Source organism: Labeo rohita, chromosome 14, assembly GCF_022985175.1.
Source record: "Labeo rohita strain BAU-BD-2019 chromosome 14, IGBB_LRoh.1.0, whole genome shotgun sequence".
In the NCBI taxonomy this organism is placed as follows: Eukaryota; Metazoa; Chordata; class Actinopteri; order Cypriniformes; family Cyprinidae; genus Labeo; species Labeo rohita.
Genome location: NC_066882.1, coordinates 6,842,368 through 6,861,789, shown reverse-complemented (window position 1 = coordinate 6,861,789; position 19,422 = coordinate 6,842,368). Strand labels below are relative to the sequence as shown.

The 19,422-nt window shown below is 37.9% G+C and overlaps 1 protein-coding gene across 1 annotated transcript in view; it reads right to left on the bottom strand.

Moving 5' to 3' along the window:
- Positions 1-19,422, bottom strand: part of tenm2a (teneurin transmembrane protein 2a) — a 189,483-nt gene that overhangs the window by 26,414 nt on the left and 143,647 nt on the right. Inside the window, exons 5-11 of the mRNA XM_051127510.1 lie at positions 16,514-16,719; positions 16,051-16,246; positions 14,199-14,300; positions 9,558-9,752; positions 6,324-6,524; positions 6,022-6,207; positions 4,007-4,030 (exon numbers count right to left, since the gene is read on the bottom strand). Coding sequence (XP_050983467.1) covers positions 4,007-4,030; positions 6,022-6,207; positions 6,324-6,524; positions 9,558-9,752; positions 14,199-14,300; positions 16,051-16,246; positions 16,514-16,719 — 1,110 coding nt within the window. The remainder of the gene's footprint in view (positions 1-4,006; positions 4,031-6,021; positions 6,208-6,323; positions 6,525-9,557; positions 9,753-14,198; positions 14,301-16,050; positions 16,247-16,513; positions 16,720-19,422) is intronic.

Sequence of the window (19,422 nt, the reverse complement as noted above, 5' to 3'; positions counted from 1 at the left end):
GATTGCCTTGAGTTATGGGTCAGTGCTCACGGTATGAGAGAGGTACGCAAAGGTGAGATGGGGAAAGAAGCACGCTGCATAGCAACAGTCAGCGGTTGATGGATGGAAAGATGGATAGGAAGAGACAGATGGATTGGTGGAAAGGGGAAAAAACTGGAAAAGAAAAGAACAGCAGGTCAAGAAAGAAAGACAGAAAGAAGGAAAGGGAAATAAATATCTTAAATGTCTTATAGGATGGGATATTACAGGGGAGAAAGAACGTGTGGAAGAGAAACCCAGTCCTCCACCTAACTATCCTGTCCACTGGCCTGCAGCCCTCTCGCCTTTAAAGGTCATAAAATAAAGGTTAGATTCATAAATCCTCCAAATTCGCCTTAGGAAGAGACAGATAAAGTCCCACAGGGAGTGAGCACCTACTGCATTAAACGCCCTCTGTCTGGGTTTTCCTCGCCTATAGTGTTCCATGTACTACTACAAAGTCAAATAACACCCTAAACTTCAGCATGGGAATAGTGAAAGCCGAAAAGTTTCACTCAAATTGTTTCTGAACTTCGGCAGAGATGGGGTAAACGTCCCCATTTGTGCACACTGAACAAGTTCTCTCAGAGGTTTGGAAACATTCATTTCGGGTATCAAGGCATTTATGGCTTAATATAACATGAATTATGTCTTTTACTGAAATATGCAGTAGAAAAACAATGAAGGATTTACCGTATTTAAAAAATCCATATCATTTTATACATGTTTTGGACTATGGTGATGACGTAAAATGGTTGCACTCGCTTGCTACTTTTTACTACAACACAACTCGAAATATATAAAATACTGATACAATGCTATATTGTGCAACTCTGGGTTTTTATTTTCAGTCAAAGGGCAACAAGATCAGCAATGTACGTCTTCACCGCTTTCCTAGCGATGAGAAGAGGAGAAAAGAATGGGAAGATGCATGTAGACGAATTAAACTTCCTAAAGACCCACGTCTTTATTCTCAACACTTTAGCCCTGATGCCTTTGAGGCTTTTAGTAGACCACAGTTGCTGAAAGAGCTTACAAATGGCAGAGACAAGAAACGCTAGATGCCATCCTGGCAGGATGTAAACATGCCAATGCTTCTTATGACGCCGCAGCCACTGAAGGAGTTTCTCAGTGCAAATTTCACTCAATATCCGGGGCATTAGAACTCATTGTGGGGAAAACCGCTGAAACGGCATTTGGTCTATACCTATGCTTATATCCATTGCTACCTGTAAGCTCTTTCAGTAGCTGTGGTTATCATATCAGTATTTTATTTTCTGAGCTATGTTGTGGTAAAAATAGCAACAGGTGGTGCTAGCAGCGCACAGAGTGCAACCATTTCACGTCATCTAAATAATGGCGCCCCCATACTCTAAAATATGTACAAAACGACATGGATGTTTTTAAATGACATAAATCCTTCATGGGTTTTCTACAACATATTTCAGTAAGAAACACAATTTGTGTTATATTAAGCCATACAAGCCTTAATACCCAGGGATCCCTTTAACAGTCAAACATTTTTTCTGCAATTTCGGTTTGGTTTGACTAATGATGCAGAACTCAGGAGATTCAGATGTGCAGTTAAAGCTGGGGTGGGTTTGTCTTGTATGCTTCTTTACCCAGGGCGAGTGCGGTTTCACTCATGAGCCAATCATGTATTTCATCAAGTACTCAGGATGCCCCAGCATACAAAGTCCATGCCTCCAGCGGTCATTCATCTGCAGTTATTTCAGCCAATTAGAGATGTGAATTTAAATCAAGTAAGTATTGTTGCTAGCTCTTGTGCCAGACTTGCTCCTGTCCGATGATGCATGAGCATTCAGGTGATCACTGTGGGTCCTGCAGTTAAACTCCTCATTATCCTGCTCTCCCTGCAAACACACCACACTCCCCTTCTCAGTAAAGCACACACACTCCTGCCCCTCCATTAGTATTCATCGTATGAGTTAGAACTCATGCAGGCACTGAGACAAAGTCATTACCTTGCCTCCTGTGGTCCTGCACCCTGCGTACCGAAATATGCACAATAAAAACGTTCCTCACTGCTCCTGACCCACTCTGCACCAACGGCTCATGAAATTCCACATTTATCTTAGGATCCACTCCCTCCCGATCCCTTTACTCGCAGTAATGATTTGCATCCCTCAGGTAGAGCAAAATCTACGTGATCTTTGTCTCCACTCCGCAGTGTCCTCTGTACTTTAGGCCTTTTGTCTTGATGGAAGTATAGGATGACTTGCCTCCTGCGTGTTCTGTGCAAACATAAAGGCAGAAGAGCTGGTGTGTCCTGGTGAGTGCTGCTCTGCCTCTAGCTGAAACTGCATTCTACTTAAATGCAAGCATTCCTATTATGCTTAGAGTCATGTAGTTGACCCAGCCTTTAACTCTGCTCCTTTAAAGTTGGAGGGAATGTACTGTAGTGGTTCCAGCTCAAGTCTATTAACTTGAAGTTTGTCGGTTCCAACCGCCTCAAAAAGCCATCACTATTGTGCTCTTGAGCAAGGCTCTTAATCTCATGTTGCTCCAGAGACTGGTTCTTTAATAAGTTTATGGCGCCATTTATTGCTTCAAAGATGCAGAAATAAATCCTACCTACAAAAAGGAAGACTTTTAGCTTAATGGAAGACTCATAAACAAACACTCAAGTATGCTAACCCATTTGCTTAGTTAATGCATTGCAAAAGCGTGGTCCTGTTGTGCAAGCTCAATACTAAGCAGTAGCGTTAACTTTAAATGTCATTAAACCAAATGTGTTCTTTTCAGTTAGCTAGTCGGAAACACATTACGAGATCAAACTGGCTCTGCAAGATTCTCTTCAAATTGTTGCTCCGCCTTGACTGACAGACCTGAAAGACTGGCTGGTTGTGACAATATGGCAATTACTTGGCTCATAAATCTTCATGTCATTCTGACATTGCAAGATAACCATCCAATCACCAAGTTAACATTCATGAGCCAAGCCTTTGCCAGCGAGGATTCATAACGTCATATGTTCAGATATACCATGAGGATATGGGCCAGCTAGAGGGAGGTGTGCAGGTAATTTTCACTCCCTTTGGCCTCAAGTGGCACTAGCAACTGATGCTAGAGATTTCAGTCTTCAGTGTTCTTGTTAGCGTGCACGCCTCCCAATGCTGGCTGCTCCCAGTTTGAGCCTGCTCAGAGTTGGCCAAGCGGAAATGGTTGCATTGGCATTGAGATTTATCATTGTATGTCATAAATTGACTCAATCAACAACCTGAGCAAGACATTTGACATGATAGCACTGGTGAAAAAAACAGCATATGCTGGTAGGTATGTTTTAATGCTGGGATGCTGGTTAAGTATGTTTTGATGCTGGTTTATGCTGGTCCTTTGCTGGTTTTTGCTGGTCCTTTGCTGGTTTATGCTGGTCATGTTGCTGGTCAAGGACCAGCATAAACCAGTTAAGGACCAGCATAAACCAGCTAAGGACCAGCTTAAACCAGCACCAAAACATACCTAACCAGCATCCCAGCACCAAAACATACCTAACCAGCATCCCAGCATCCCAGCATCAAAACATACCTACCAGCATATGCTGTTTTTTTCACCAGGGAGACATTTAGAATATCTGCTTAGTGACTATTAAGTTACATGTGTAACTGACACATTATCCCATGTTCTGACGGACTGAAAAGTCATTGTTCTAAGTGGCTCAGACAAATTGGACACTTTCATAGCTCAGTCAATGCTGCTGGAGAGGGACATTTAAAAAGCAACAAGGTGCAAAACAGATGATTACAGCTATACTATTATCATCTGACAACAAGAATATAAACACACACGCTGAAGAACACAGACTAGCACTACGAACCTACTCGACACGACATTCTACTCCACCACGGCTACTCTACGAACAGAAGCACACAGTCGTTATGCAGCCAAGCTATCAGAGGCGGGGGGGTTGCTCATGACCAGACTAAAGTGCAGCTAGCACTAGTCACAGTACGACGAGGTACAATACCTTCAATACTTCCATCCCATAAGTCTGCATCAGAGAGGACATTCAGAGGAAACAAAAATGCGTCATAACAATAAGACAAATGAATACATGTGTTGCATTTGAATCAGTTAAAAAACAGACAAATTCTGAGAAACCAAAATGGAAAGTGAAGATGGAAGCCATTTGCAAGGCTTTTTTAGCCTACAGAAAGAGTTTGGTGACAATAAGCAGACAGACTTCCTGTTGTGGCGTACAATGGGGAGAAGGATTAAAGGCAAAGCACTTTCAGTCTTTGTCGCTCATGTCATCTTTGGAGTGACAGACAAACATGCACACGCACATCCACAGATGATAAGTGAAAGGAAAACTCTGGCTTTTGAGTCTATTTTTGAGAGAAAGAAGTCAAGACAAAAAGAGGTGTGACTTATCAAGGTGAAGACGCCTCTAGTTTTCATCAGTCGCTGCTACTCCGCAAGGACTGTTCATTATCTGGCAGCCCACACATCTGCCTCCGCTGTGTGAGGCATGATCAAACTCGACTAAGTCTGTTCTCGGTCCAACACCAGACATAGGAACAGTCTAATTCTCCTCAATTACCCCCCCACCACACTCTTGCACGTCAGTACCTCATTCATCTCTCCTACACCTACTGACCCCACTGCTACTGGTTTCACCTTGGTCTGTCATATGCCCTATTTACAACTTGTATAAGCTTATGGGAAAATGCTTCCAAACAGATTCAAAGTCAAGCTTTTAGTTTGATATTCTCTACCTTGAAATGCTTTAAACTTCTCTTTCAGAGATATGGGTCAAATGATGCAATGGCTGTCACATGAATGTTTCTGTTGTTTCCACAAGAACGTAGGGAAGGGGTGTTCAATCCTGCTCAGGGGTGTGTTCCCCAAAAGCATTGTTAGCTAACTATAGTTGTTAATTCCATTGAACTCTGTTGGTAACAACGGAATTAGCAACCATAGTTGATTTTGGGAAATGCACCCCTGGGTCATCTTCCTGTGTAGTTTAGCTCCAACACTTTTACTCGGAAGTTTCTAGTGATCAAAATGAGCTTGATTAGCAGGTTTAGGTGTGTTTAATAAGGGCTAGAGTTAAACTCTGCTTGAAGTTGGCTGTAGGGTATCGTTTTTTTTTTTTTCATTTTTATAATTCAGATGTGAGCTCATGAGGGTCCCCTTTGTTGCCGCTACAGTAGGTATCAATAAACACTTTTGAGGACTCTACACCAGACTAGATTTATCTATCTGGATTTATAATACCAAAATGTGGACCACAGGAGCTTTGGGCAGCATTTGGGACAGTGCCTTAATATTAAAGGAGAAGTTCATTTCCGGAACAAAAATTTACAGATAATTTTCTCACCCCCTTGTCATTCAAGATGTTTATGTCTTTCTTTCTTCAGTCGTAAAGAAATTATGTTTCTTGAAAAAAACATTTCAGGAATGTTCTCCATATAGTGGACTTCTATGGTGCCCCCGAGTTTGAACTTCCGAAATGCATTTTAAATGCAGCTTCAAAAGGCTATAGACGATCCCAGCCAAGAAGAAGGGTCTTATCTAGCAAGTTTTACAGTTTATATACATTTTAACCTTAAATGCTCATATTGTCTAGCTCTGGGATGTACATGCATACTCTTTTAACCCGGTTCAATACAATCAGGGTAGGTCAAAAAAGTCCTATTTCATTTTCTCCTCCAACTTCAAGTGTGCTGAGGTAAGCTGAAGCCAAACTTTGGTTAAGTTTGGAGACCCCTGGCCCAAAATAAGAGAACAATAATAACACTGTTTTAGGCTCTAACCCTTTCCCTAAAATCAGACTGGTTGATAATATTGTTGCCCCGGGACCAACAAGGATGACCCTCTCACGTTAAGCTTCAAGCACAGAAAAAAGAAAGGACTCTGTATAATGCTCAAGAGAGCAGTAGAGGCAGAGCAGATACAGTGCTGTGGCGGCTGTTGTAATGGTGAGTATTGGGAGCACAAAAAGTTCAGTGCCTGGGTCAGGGCTGGGCATATGCCTACCGATGGTGCAGTGTTCTCCGTTCCAGCCCTGTTCACACTCGCACTTCCCATCTTTACAGGTGCCGTGCTTCACGCAGAGCGGGTTGCACACACGCTGGTCGCACGCCGCACCCGTCCACCCCTCCTCGCAGCGGCACGAGCCACCCATGCATACGCCGTGTGTCCCGCAGTCGACTGAGCAAACCTCTGTGGAGAAAAGAATAGAGCAGTAAAATCAATATTTACATATCATACATTAAGTATCAGCTATAATGAAATGAAACATTTGTATTACTGAGATGCAATCAAACATGCACACTGACCGACAGAACAATCAGGGCCCATCCAATTGGGGTCGCAGCTACAGACGCCTGTGTCTGGAATAAAAGCACCATGACCGTGGCACTGATCGGGGCATTGTGCTCTGGGCAGCTCACAGCTTGGTCCACCCCAGCCTGGTTTACAGTGGCACTCGCCGTTCACACAGATGCCATTATTTGAGCAGGTCGGATCCAAGCAGTCAACTGTGTACAAAAGATGAAAATCATGAGTGTGGCTTCATCTGTCAGAAATATAAAAGACCCTATGATATTGCTTTATAAACTCAGTTTTCTTTCCTGTGTTGATGTAATTTCTATTTAAAAAGGAAGCTGGGGAGGTATATATTAAAGGGCTTGTTTTTTAAAGGTGCATGTCACCATGATCATGAATTTGCTATTTGTAGTCAAAAGTATTAGTAGGAGGGATATTGTGTATTCTTGATAGCACTATATTGGAAATTTGTGAGTAAAAGATGAGTTACAGGAAAAGAAAAGCCATTTTTTTACATATTTGATTATTTATTAGACCAGTTACCAAATTGTTGAGCCAATATACAGATACCAAAACATTCAAAGAAAAGGACGCATATTCACATATAACTGGGCTTTCTGGGATTTTGAAGAAAGCATGCACAAGCACATACTAGTTCTTTCATCTAAGCATGAAAAATCAATATCTCACACCTTAAGTGTGAGAATGGCAGTTTCCTGTCTGGAGCCTTTCACACTCACCTCTCAAACCCTCACTTTCTCAGCATCTCTGTCTGTCTTCCTTACTCTCCCTTCCTCTCTCTTTTTGACTTTGACCCTGTCTCTCACATGTTCCATCCGGGGTGCCTCAAAAAATTGATATCGACTGCTGAGCGAAAGAAGAGATCTGGCCATGAAAAGTGCGAGAAAGCCATTTGACAAATTACCCGGCCCTGAGGCACCCTGCGTGACACCCCTGTCTCAGCCCCCCTCGGCTGACAGAAGTGCTGCTCCTTTCCCCTCACGCACATAAAGCCATTCATGCCAAATGTTTATGCTGCAGAAACTGCACATCACGGATATCGATTTCCGTGTCACCGGCACTTCAGGTAAATTGTTTGAGTGACTCTGCTGTGATGAATATCTGATTTGAAAAATCTTAGAACGGCAGGAACAAAAATGAAAGGAGCGAAAAGTGCTGACCTTGTGATTTCCAACACCTCAAGTTTCTCATGCCTCACTAAAACACATTCTCTCTTATTTTACACAGATACATTTGTTTTTCTGCCATGGTGGGAAAGTTTCCATTGATGCTTCCATTGTAACGTTGTCCTACAGAGTTAATGATATTCTCTATAATCTAAACCTAACCCTGACATCCTTTTCACATTTTTTTAGATTTTCATTTAGACAGTATTAATATACATTGAATTTCCTTGAGGGAAATGTTATGGTCCTTGTGAGGCGTTTGCACACCAAAATGCAAAAACTGATCGACACACACATCTACTTGGTAATTTTTTTTTTTTTTACATTTTTGTTCATTTATGTTGCTTAAGTATGGAAGATTGGTTCCCCCACTGACAAAAAAAGGTTATTGCGACTTTTTGTCCCACAATTCCGACTTTTTTCTCAGAATTGCATGATATAAACTCACAATTCTGACTTTTTTTCCTCAGAATTATGAGACATAAATTTGCAATTGTGAGTTATAAAGTCAGAATTGCGAGATATAAACAAGTAATAAAGAAATACATTGCAAAAATTAAAGAAATGCAAGAAAAGATGTGCAATTCTGACTTTTTTCTCAGAATTGTGATACAAACTCGCAAATATAGAATTAAATAATATAAATTCAGATTTGCAAGATAAACTCAGATTTTTTTTTTTCTCGCAATTCTGACTTTTTTTTTCCTCAGAATTGTGAGATATAAACTCAGTTATTAGTTATAAAGTCCAATTTTGAGATTAATGTTAATGTGTTCTCAGAATTGCGAGTTTATATCTCATAATTCTGACTAAATAACCTGCAATTGCGTGTTATAAAATCAGAATTATGAGTTTATATCTCGCAATTCTGACTTTATTTCGTGAGTTTACCCTAGTGTAAAATAAATATACTAAAATGTATTTAAAATACATTTATTTCATGCTAAGTATACTACAAATACAAACAACTAATTTTGTACTTAACATTGAAACATATTTTAGGCTTAATATTAAAGAATGTGCATTGTGCACAAGTAGTACTCCAAATATCAGTATTTTTATATCAGTAAGTCTTGAGCGATATGTCAGTAAATATGTTAATAGACTAATTGCAATCATCACAATTCTGACTTTATAACTTGCAATTGTGAGTTTACATCACACAATTCTGACTGTATTTCTCAGAATTACAAGTTTATATCAAGCAATTCTGAGAAAAAAAGTCAGAATTGTAAGATAAAAAGTTGCAATTACCTTTTTTTATTCAGTGGCATTCACCTAAATATTTCCTTTTGTGTTATACAGATAAAATGTGTGTATGTGTAAACAATGACAGAATTTTCATTTTTAGGTAAATAATTCTAAACGCAAAAAATCTTCAATCCCCCTCTACACACTTTAATATGGGACTTGCCAGACTGTTTATAATGAATTACGGATTTAGAAAATGAAAATTTGGAAGCATTAATATGCAAGGCTTTTGTTGTTCTGTTTGTTTGTTTGTTTAGCTGCCATCTCTGTCTCTGTAATAAGCAGCAAAGACTTTCTGAAACTCTGTTTTCCATCAACCTATTTCTATGTTTGTTAGCTGTTTTCATCCCAGCCTCTCCCTTTGTCCTCTTATACCTCATCTTTTTTCGTCTGTTTCTACCTTTTTCTTTCTATTCCTTTTCCATTTTTAGACTCCTGGGACTTCTAGTTTTCTTCTGTCTCTTATTGCCAGTCACTGTCTTACCCAAGAGCCACTGAACTTCACAGAACACACACACACACACAAACACAAGAATGAAGACTAAAACTATTGTTCTCACCACCCAGATCAATATATTTTCCAGCTTTTACTCATCTCTGTAAGGTGTTTTTTGTGGGTGCCCATTAAGACCTACCTGTGAATCTGGGGAAACAGCCAAAGATGACTGTTTGAATATATGAAAGTGTGTTTCCCTTTTCAAGTAGCCACATGAACAGAATACAGCTATTACAGCCATAGAAGGTACTATTAAGCCATTGACGTTTATGCAAAGCTACATTATCACACATATGTGCACATACGCTTACCCTCAGCGCAATTCTCTCCTTTGTAGCCCAGAGAACAAACACATGTGCCCTCTGTGCACGTGCCATGTCCGCCACACTGGGGGTCGATGCATTGGCTGATGGGAACGTCGCATTCCGGACCCTTCCATCCGCTATAGCAGATACACGATCCCTTGTCATACTGACCGTTTCCACTGCAAAGGACTGGGCACGCCGCTTGGGAAAAAAACAGAACAAGGAATGATTTGATATGAGTGTCTGGCGTTTTCTTATTCATTGCTTTTGCAATGTTTTGTGTCTAAAGCCTGTCGAATAGCATGACAGACAAATGAGAAAGCATAGGGGGGAAGATTTTAAGTATGTTTACAAAGAATGTGTAAGTTTATGAAGAGACTGAGAAACAAGCTGGCAGTTGTGGTCATAGACTCTGAATGGTGTGATACAGAGGAAAAAAAAGGACAGAGAACAAATCTGACAACAATTTGTTCAGAAAAGCTTCACACAGAGAACATATGATGTAAAATACTGAATTAAACCCTAAGATTTAGGCTCCAAACTCTCAACTACAATCAGTTTTGGGGAATATTCTCTTATTGTGACTTTTGTTGGATTGCAAATAGAAGATACGATGGTGAAATTTATTAAAGGAGAAGTCCACTTCCAAAAGAAAGATTCACATATAATGTACTCACCCCCTTGTCATCCAAGATTTTCATGTCCTTCTTTCTTCGGTTGTAAAGAAATTATGGTTTTTAAGGAAAACATTTCAGCATTTTTCTCCATATAATGGACTGATATGATGTACCGGTTTTGAACTTCAGTGTAACGATCAGTTATTTTAATAAAAATAATACAATTTATATACTTTTTAATTCCAGACGCTCGTCTTGTCTTACTCTGCCTAAACTGTTTTTGTTCCGGTTCATGACAGTTAGGGTATGTCAAAAAACTCCCATCTCATGTTCTCCCTCAACTTCAAAGTCGTCCTATATCGCTGTTTTACCTTTTTTGTGTGTTTGACCTTCTTTGCATGTTCACTTTGCAAAGACTGGGTCTGTACTTCTGCAGCGATGTTGGATGATTTTGAAATGACTTTTGAAGATGAGGGAGAAAATACGACTGGAGTTTTCTGACACACCCTAACTGTCTTGAGTCAGAATACACAGAGTTCAGGGAGTTGTATTTTTTTAATGAAAATAACTGATTGTTTTGCTAGATAAGACCCTTCTTCCTTGGCTGGGATCGTTTAAAACCGCATTTGGGATCGTTTGAAGCCGCATTTAAACTGCAGTTTGTAAGTTCAAAATCGGGGCACCATACCAGTCCATTAAATGCAGAAAAATACAGAAATGTTTTCCTCAAAAAACAATTTCTTTACGACTGAAGTAAGAAGGACATAAAAATCTTGGATGACAAGGGGGTGAGTACATTACATGTGAATCTTTGTTTTGAAAGTGGACTTCTCCTTTAATTAGGCAGATGCTTTTATCTATATAATGTACAAATGAGGAAAAAATGCAAAAAAGAGATTATAATATTCATATATCATGGGATTTCAATGTTTAGTTAAAAAAATGTAATGTTTACTTGAAAAAATACAACACAACTACATGCACATGTCCCAAAAATAATATTAACACCATGTCCCAAAAACATACAGTAATAATACCATGGTTATATCTAAAAACATGGTAATACCATTGTGCATGTCCTAAAAACATAATAATACCATGGTACTGTACATGGTAATAGCATGAGACATGTCCTGAAAATATGATAATATCATGGTTCATGTCCAAAAAACATGGTAACACCATGGTACATGCCCTAAAACACAATTTCATAGTACATGTCCAAAAACATGGCAAAACCATGGAACATGCCTTAAAAAAATAATACCATGGTACAAATGTTAGCAGATTTGATAAGAACAGACTGTGCCTGCATCTGAAGTCTTGACTTTTTTGACTACATTACCCAGTAGCACTCTCTCTAAGCCCTGATGATAGATGTCTAGTAACTAGCAGTCTGAAAAAACTTCCTGAGGTGATTTCTGCAATGAGAGAGTCTCAAGGCTCTGTGCATTGTAAAGATATTAATGCACACACACACACAGAGGGTCAGCAGTAGTGGAGAGAGTGGACAGCTGTGATAGGTTGGAAAAAACTGTAATGAAAGAAAATGTAATTTAACATTGCAGTAACAAAACTATTAATCATGAGCTTCCCAGGTGAACAATGGGAGATATTGGGCTGTATGAACCACCATTCATCATCCTTATGCCTTAGAAAGTGAAAGAGGGAGAAAGAGAGAGAGAGAAGGACAGAGAGAGAGACCTTCACCAACACATAGATCTCAGAGATCTCAGGGTCATAGAACTAAAGCACCTTATTAACAGGATAGTATGCAAATACAGTGAATGCATTTTCAGTCTGTGCAAATGAATTTTTTGGGTAATCTAAATGGGGACTTCCCACTGACAACTGTTCTCATCTACTTATAATTAAACAGACTATCCGTTACTTCTTAAACTTTTGTCTACTTCAAAGTTCAATAAAGATGTTTTCAGTCTATTTATGGATAATTTTTCCTTCTGATGATGGTCCATAAATTAAGTTGGGAATTATATAATCAAATTGGTCCCAAAACGTATAGCTAGGTCAGAAACACACACACATACACACTCATATAGAGGGTGTCTGGACTCTTGGGCTAAACCCAAGGCTGTTGAGTGTGTAGAGCCGCTGGGACTGCTGAGATTAACACACATCTTTGATGTGTTCAGCTCTTTGAATCCCACTGCTGCTGCCACACTGGCAACAATTCAATGCTGTTCCCCTTTGCATGTGTTTTTGCATGCTTTTCTTTATTTTAAGTCTGTCTGGACCTTAGTCTGCATGCTTTATGTTGCATCACTTGCAACTTTTTTGGCATTTTATTGGCAGGCAAAGTACAGAGATAACAAGAAATAGGACTGTCACAGTATCAGTTTTTTCACTACATGTTTATCATGGCCTCAAAAATTCATGATAATTTATAACAAGATAAATAGATTGAGAGTTTAAAATATCTTCCTTCTATGAACAGATTCTTATTTATAGTGTTCAATGTAGTGATAAAGCATAGCATTGTAATAAAAATATACATTACCAATATGTAAAAACCTGAGATGGCTTGAACACAGATAAACCATATTCTGGTATAATCATGTGCTGATTTCATCATGCAAAACATTTCTTTCTGCATTTCAGCAGAATGCCTTTGTCCACATAGGGGATTTCCTAAAAAGTCATTTGTTTTATTACTGCTGTGAGTTGCGTTTGTGGACTTTCTGTGTTAGGGTGCCGTCTGGTGTATTGTATGAATGAAACGAAAAAAATGATTAACTTTCACATATCGCCAATACATAGGGGTATATTGCAACACCCCTAACTGACGAAATAAAAAATATTTAATTATTTAAATATCACTATTATCGTCAATAATGGTACACTGTAAAAAAAAAAACAAAAAAACAAAAAACAAAAAAAAAAAAACAACAACAAAAAAAAACACAATTTGTTGAGTCAACTTAAAATAATTTGTTAGATTACCCTGAAAAATTTAAGTTCAGTGAACTCAAATACGTTTAGTCAAGTTGAAATGTTAAGTTGTACTAAGTGAAAACTTAGATATTTGAGTTGACTAAACAAACAGTTTGGCTTGTTAAAATTAAAAGCTGGGCTTGTTACACAGCTGCCTTAATTTTAAGTTGAATGAACTCAAATATCTAAATTGTACAAATTAATCATTTCAAGTTGACTGAACTTAAAATTTTAAAGCAGTTGGGTAACAAATTATTTTAAGTTGAATCAACAAATTGTTTTTTTACAGTGTATTTTGCAAATGGCGAGAAGATTGACGGTGATGAGAACAGGACAGTAAGCACTATAGCTCAATATGTCTCTAATGCTAAATCCACAATTTACAAGCACAAAAATGAAAATATTGTCATTATTTACTTTTCCTCATGTTATTGTAATCCTATCCACCTTATTTTTCCCCCTAAGAGCGGGCGCGGCAATTTCTAAATTTTATGGGTCAGGCTTCCAGTCTCATCTGCGTCCAGCTATTTTTAGTTGTATAAAACAGTTTGTTTTACTGCTTGATATTGCAAATTGGTGTGTCTTACCATATTATTTTAATGTAGTATCTTAATTATGAACACACTGATTTGTAGTGCAAACAGTTTTACAGTTTATTGCACGTTGTTATTCTTCTCGTTATTTCTCTATGAACCAGACATCTCACCCATAGACTTACTTCCGCTGGAATAGGTTTCTTCTGTGGAATAATTTGAAGCTGATCTGTCATTCTTTTCAGGGTCTGAGCTGTCAAGTTCCAAAATGACAAAGGACTGTAAAATGTGTCCATACGACTCAATACCGCAGTTTTCCAAAGAAGAAGACATGTTTGGATCGACATGATGTGAATAAAATATGACAAAATGATCATTTTTGGGCGAACTATTTTTTTAAATATGAAATCAATGGATCACTTTCCATTTTGCTAGTATGAGTGACAGGCAAGTAAAAATTGTTCTCACTGCTCTCTCTCTGTCACAGTTTTTTTCTCTCCTATCATGTACGACAGAGTTCAGGGTGTAATTGGAGTGTCTCTTACCTTTGGAACAGTCCATGCCATGGAACCCCGGGAAACAGTGACACACTCCTGACACACACTCTCCGTTACCATGACAGTTGCGGGGACACTCTTGCACAGAGTCTGTGAAAAGAATGGAACCTTTCTAAAAAAGGCCACTTTGATGGTAATGACAGCTGTTAACCACCACATCCAGCTCTCATCTTGTCCTTTCCTCCATTGCATCTTTCCGCTCTCTTTCTCTCTCAGCTGAGTTTTCGGTCCCTCTTTCGCTCTATTTCTGAGTGGCGGTCTCTGGTCATTATTGATACAACCCATTCAAACAGCGTCACACATCATTTCATTAGCCATGAGTAATATCACAGCAATGAAAGTAGGCCATATCACAGTAGATTAGCGCAAGGTTAATTGGTGGGACACCACTTATTCGTAGAATTCATGCATGTGAATATTCATAGAACAGAGCCACAAGGTGCTTATCTCATTTCAGTGGATAATAATGTATATGAAATAGCATAACATTAATGGATTGACATTATTTAATTATTTCCCTTTTACTAGATGGCAAGGAAGCATTTATCTGTAATTCTACGGAGACTAAAACCTATAAATCCAATTGTTCAAAATATTAATGTTTCATTAACTGGTCTTTTATTAGACCTCATTTGTGAGTTACAAGTTGAACAAATTCATGTAAATCGTTCATAAAAACATATGCTATTCAATGTCACGCGAGCATGTATTACTCATAATCCTACAACCATATGTGACCCTGGAGCACAAAACCAGCCATAAGGATCAATTTTTTAAAATTAAGATTTATGCACATGAAAGCTGAATAAATAAACTTTCCATTGACATATGGCTTGTTAATTTGACAATATTTGGCCGAGATACAACTATTTGAAATTCTAGAATCTGAGGGTGTAAAAAATTGAAATATTGAGAAAATTTCCAAATGAAGTTCTTAGCAATGCCTATTACTAATTAGAAATTACGTTTTGATATATTTACGGTAGAAAATTTACAAAATATCTCTATGGAACATGATCTTTATTTATTATTCTAATGATTTTTGGCATAAAAGAAAAAATCAATCATTTCGACCCATACAATGTATTGTTGTTTATTGCTAGAGCTGTCAAACAATTAATCGCATACAAAATAAAAGTTTGAGTTTGCCTAATATGTGTGTGTGTACTGTATGTAATTATTATGTATATATTAATACACACAAATTAATGTACATATTTAAGAGAAATATGACTGGTTTTGTGCTCCAAGGTCACATGTTATGAAAAGTTGTTTATTAAAGGCAAACAAATCTTCTTATTATTTTTGCATTTTATTCTGTTTTCTTTGCATTTTATGCTCTTATTTTTTATATTTAATATTTTTTTATTTATAAGTATTTACTTTATGCTTCATCTTTTAAACATAAATGGTTTTGAAATAAGTCTCTCATGCTTACCAGTGCATTTATTTGATTAAAACTGCAGTAAAACAGTACTATTCTGACATATTATTACAATTCAAAATTACTGTCTTCTGTTTTAATATATTTTCATGTAATTTATTCCATTCCTGGAGTAATGATGGCGAATTTTCAGCATCATTACTCCAGTTTTCAGTGTCACACGATCCTTCAGAAATCATTCTAATGTGCTGATTTGGTGCTGATTAAATTTTGTTGTAAATCACTTTTTATATTTAAAAATTTGGTTACATGCTTGTTTATCACAGCGAATTTATTGCATCTTCTCATTTCAAATAAAAACATCACAGTTGAGTGACATAGTGAGTGTTTAACTGTAAATTTATAAAAAACTGTAAATGTATAACTGAGAGTTTAACCAGTATTAGAGTAACTGACCCAGAACAGCTGTGCTAAAGGAGACAGATTCCTTCTCCTTGCCGTCGTTGTAGAAAGCCAAGTGCCATGTGCCGGGGTCCAGATATTGCACAAACACGGCCTCGTTCAGAACCACCGTCTGAATACTGCGTCTCTCACGGGGCGACTCCACTACGCTCCATTTCTCCTTTCCATCCAATCGCTCCATATAGTCGTACTGCGCAGGAAAAACACAGAATCAAGGGAAACAAGAGGGGATGTTTTTATTTTTCGCGAACTCAAGTGGTTTGACAGCATTCATACATATCAAACAGTGTGATACTTTGAAGTTGAGCTGTAGGAATGATTTTATCTAACACCTGGTGACTTCTAAAATGTATTTGCAATGACTGATTGATTCGTTGTTGGGATGAAAGACACTTTTTTTTTTCCCTGAAAGGACTTCACAGAGTGGCCTCTCTGTAAATAGAAAGGGTGTGCGCACCTGTGCATGGGACGGCGGCAGCCCTTTGCGAATGTAAACCCCAAACAGTGCATCCTTGCCCAAGGAGATGTTGAACTTGAGGAACTGAGGCTGGCTGAGGTGCATCAGGGATCTCCAGAACACCCCGGGCGGCACCTCCTGGGTCACGCGCCTGCCCACCTCCAGGCTGCCCGTATCTATGCTGCTGTTGCGAGCGGCCCATGGCCCTGAGACAGAGAGGAAGGCATAAAACAAAAATCAATCTCTCACCTCGGCTGTGTTGCAACTGCCCACTTGTTTATAGATTCAGAGGGACGCGCTTTGAAAACAGAAAACAAAGGAAACAGCACAAAATGCATTTTCTCTCCGGGAGACACTTATCTGATGGAAGCTGGAAAACACAAATGCTACTTCCTGAAGTCTTTTTGCCCGTAACCTCACTGTACCCACACAGTGCAAAGAAAGCAGACAGCGCATTATGATAAACAGCAGAGAGACAGGGAATAAGGGCTTCTTTGTTAAATATCTGAGCCTGGTTTTTCAAATGCAGTTTGCTGAAGAACTGAGGAATAACTTAGAAAGACGAAAAGTTAATGGCGATTTCTATGAAGCTGAGCTTTATTAAAATTGTCACATGATATAAGTGTGATCTATGATTCTGACCGAGATTTGGTTTTCAAACCTACACTCTTATTGTCGACATGAAACTGTGTTCCTAAAGCATTTTTCTTTTATGATGTGATGTATTTCAAAGTGAAACGGTATATTCAGTGAAATAAATATAGGATAGGAATTTTTTTTAATACTATTGCTGTATGTATTTGATCATAATACAGCAAAAACAGCAATATTTATTAAAACTTAAAAGAACTCTTTTCTGTTTTAATATATTTTAAAAGGTAATTTATTCCACTGATGGTAAAGCTGAATTTTCTGCTTCATTACTCTTAGTCTTCAGTGTCACATGATCTTGCAGAAATCATTCTTATATGCTGATTTGATGCTCAAAATATTTTTCATATTTTTATCAATGATCAATATAAGTTGGAAACCTTAATACATTTTTTGAAGGATTATTTTATGAACATAAATATACAAGTTGAAAAATCTCAGTGGTGTGCGTTGTTTTTTGTTTTGTTTAAATTAAATGTAAATTCATGTCCCAGTCACATTTTCTTGGTTAAATAAACATTACTTACACTAAAAAAAAACAAACAAACAAACAAAAAAAACTATATTATATTTTTACATTAACATAACTTTATTTATGCATTTAATAGGCTATTCTATTTATTAAAACCAAGCATCTCTCATCAGTTTAGTATTTTTAAGCAATTTACATTTATTTCAAAATAATAATTCAAGGCAGTAACAATTTAAACAATATATTTTATTTGTAAACTCATGTTCAGCCATTATTTTTAATAGTTATTTGTAAAATATTTTTGAATTTTTCACCAAGCTAATTACTCACTAAAAACTCCCCCAGATCATGTTTTTATGCCATTTATTTGATTTATCAAAGTGGTTATATCTGTGTGAGTTGTTTGTTTACTTTTTTAAATTAATCTTCTCATTTAACGCCATTATATTGTTCATTTAGACTAATTTGAGAATGCGGAATGCGCACGAACACAAAAGGCGGGATTTATCACATGAACCAATCACAGCCGAACATAACCACTCACATGAGGCATTGCCTCCTCTCACATGACTTTCCCCCATTTATTCTTAATTACCCCCCATCAAACTCACCGCACGCTTTATGAGGTCTGTTAAAACTCAATGGGCTCAGGAGAGGCGAGAGAGATGAGGACTCCCTCTGTAACTTCACCTGCTGGACAATGTTTTATATGCTTTGTACACATGAATTTTTTTCTCATCAATTTATTGAGGAGACACTGCCTCCCTTGCCAACCTGTTGATTTTTAACTTATCCCCTACTTCACTTCCTCTCCCCCTCTTTTGTCTGTCTCTGGTGTTTGTGGACTCAGGCTGATGGTGAGATCTCTTCAATAGTGAGAGTTTGTGTGTTCTCCACCCTCAGGCTTTGGCTCATACCGCATGTCAACACCACCATCCTGTTTACCAACATAATCACACAAGCTGTTATCCACTTTTCATTTAATGGAAAATCCATGGTTGCTCTCTCCCTCTTTGTCTTTCTCTCTCTCTATCTTTTATTCTCTCTATCTCTTGCTCGTAGCTAGCGGCAATGGCCGAGTGTAAATGGAGGTTGCGTGCAACAGATTCCCTCTGTCCCTATGGTTGTGATGTTCTCACACACACACGAAAACAGCTCCCCTATAATCAGGTCAGATCTACACTGGAGACCGCAGCCCTGACAGAGAAAACCTGTGAAAAATGGTGAGGAAATAAAGAACAATGAAAACACAATCAGGACGGAGCAGCCGCAACAGGAGATGAAATAGCCCCCCTCATTAATACAGAACAGCACGGACAGAGGAGAAATGGAACTAAAGAAAGAAAAATAGAGATCCAGGGAGGCCGGACGAGAATTTCCTTAGGGAAGGAACGTTCAGTCTGTGGCCCTGGCTGAAGCAATAGTCCAGCTTTATTTCACAACAAAACACAATAGCTCTGTTCCAAAACATAGTGAACCACCTTGCTGACTACACAGACAGCTGCCTTCTAAGGTAACATTATATATTACTAAGGCAATATGACAATGCAACAGAATGTTGTAAGTGACTTATTTGGAAAACACTACAGTTTCATACAAAAAAAATTAAAAATAAATAAATTATAAAATTCAAAATATAAAATATTCATAAATATGCACAGCATCCTCAAATTTGTGAAAAATATAAGTTTATTTATTTAGGATTTATCACTTATGTGTTCATTAATTATTTAGCTATACTTCCAGTATTTAATGAGAAATATTTGTTTCTTTTCTTCTTCTTTTT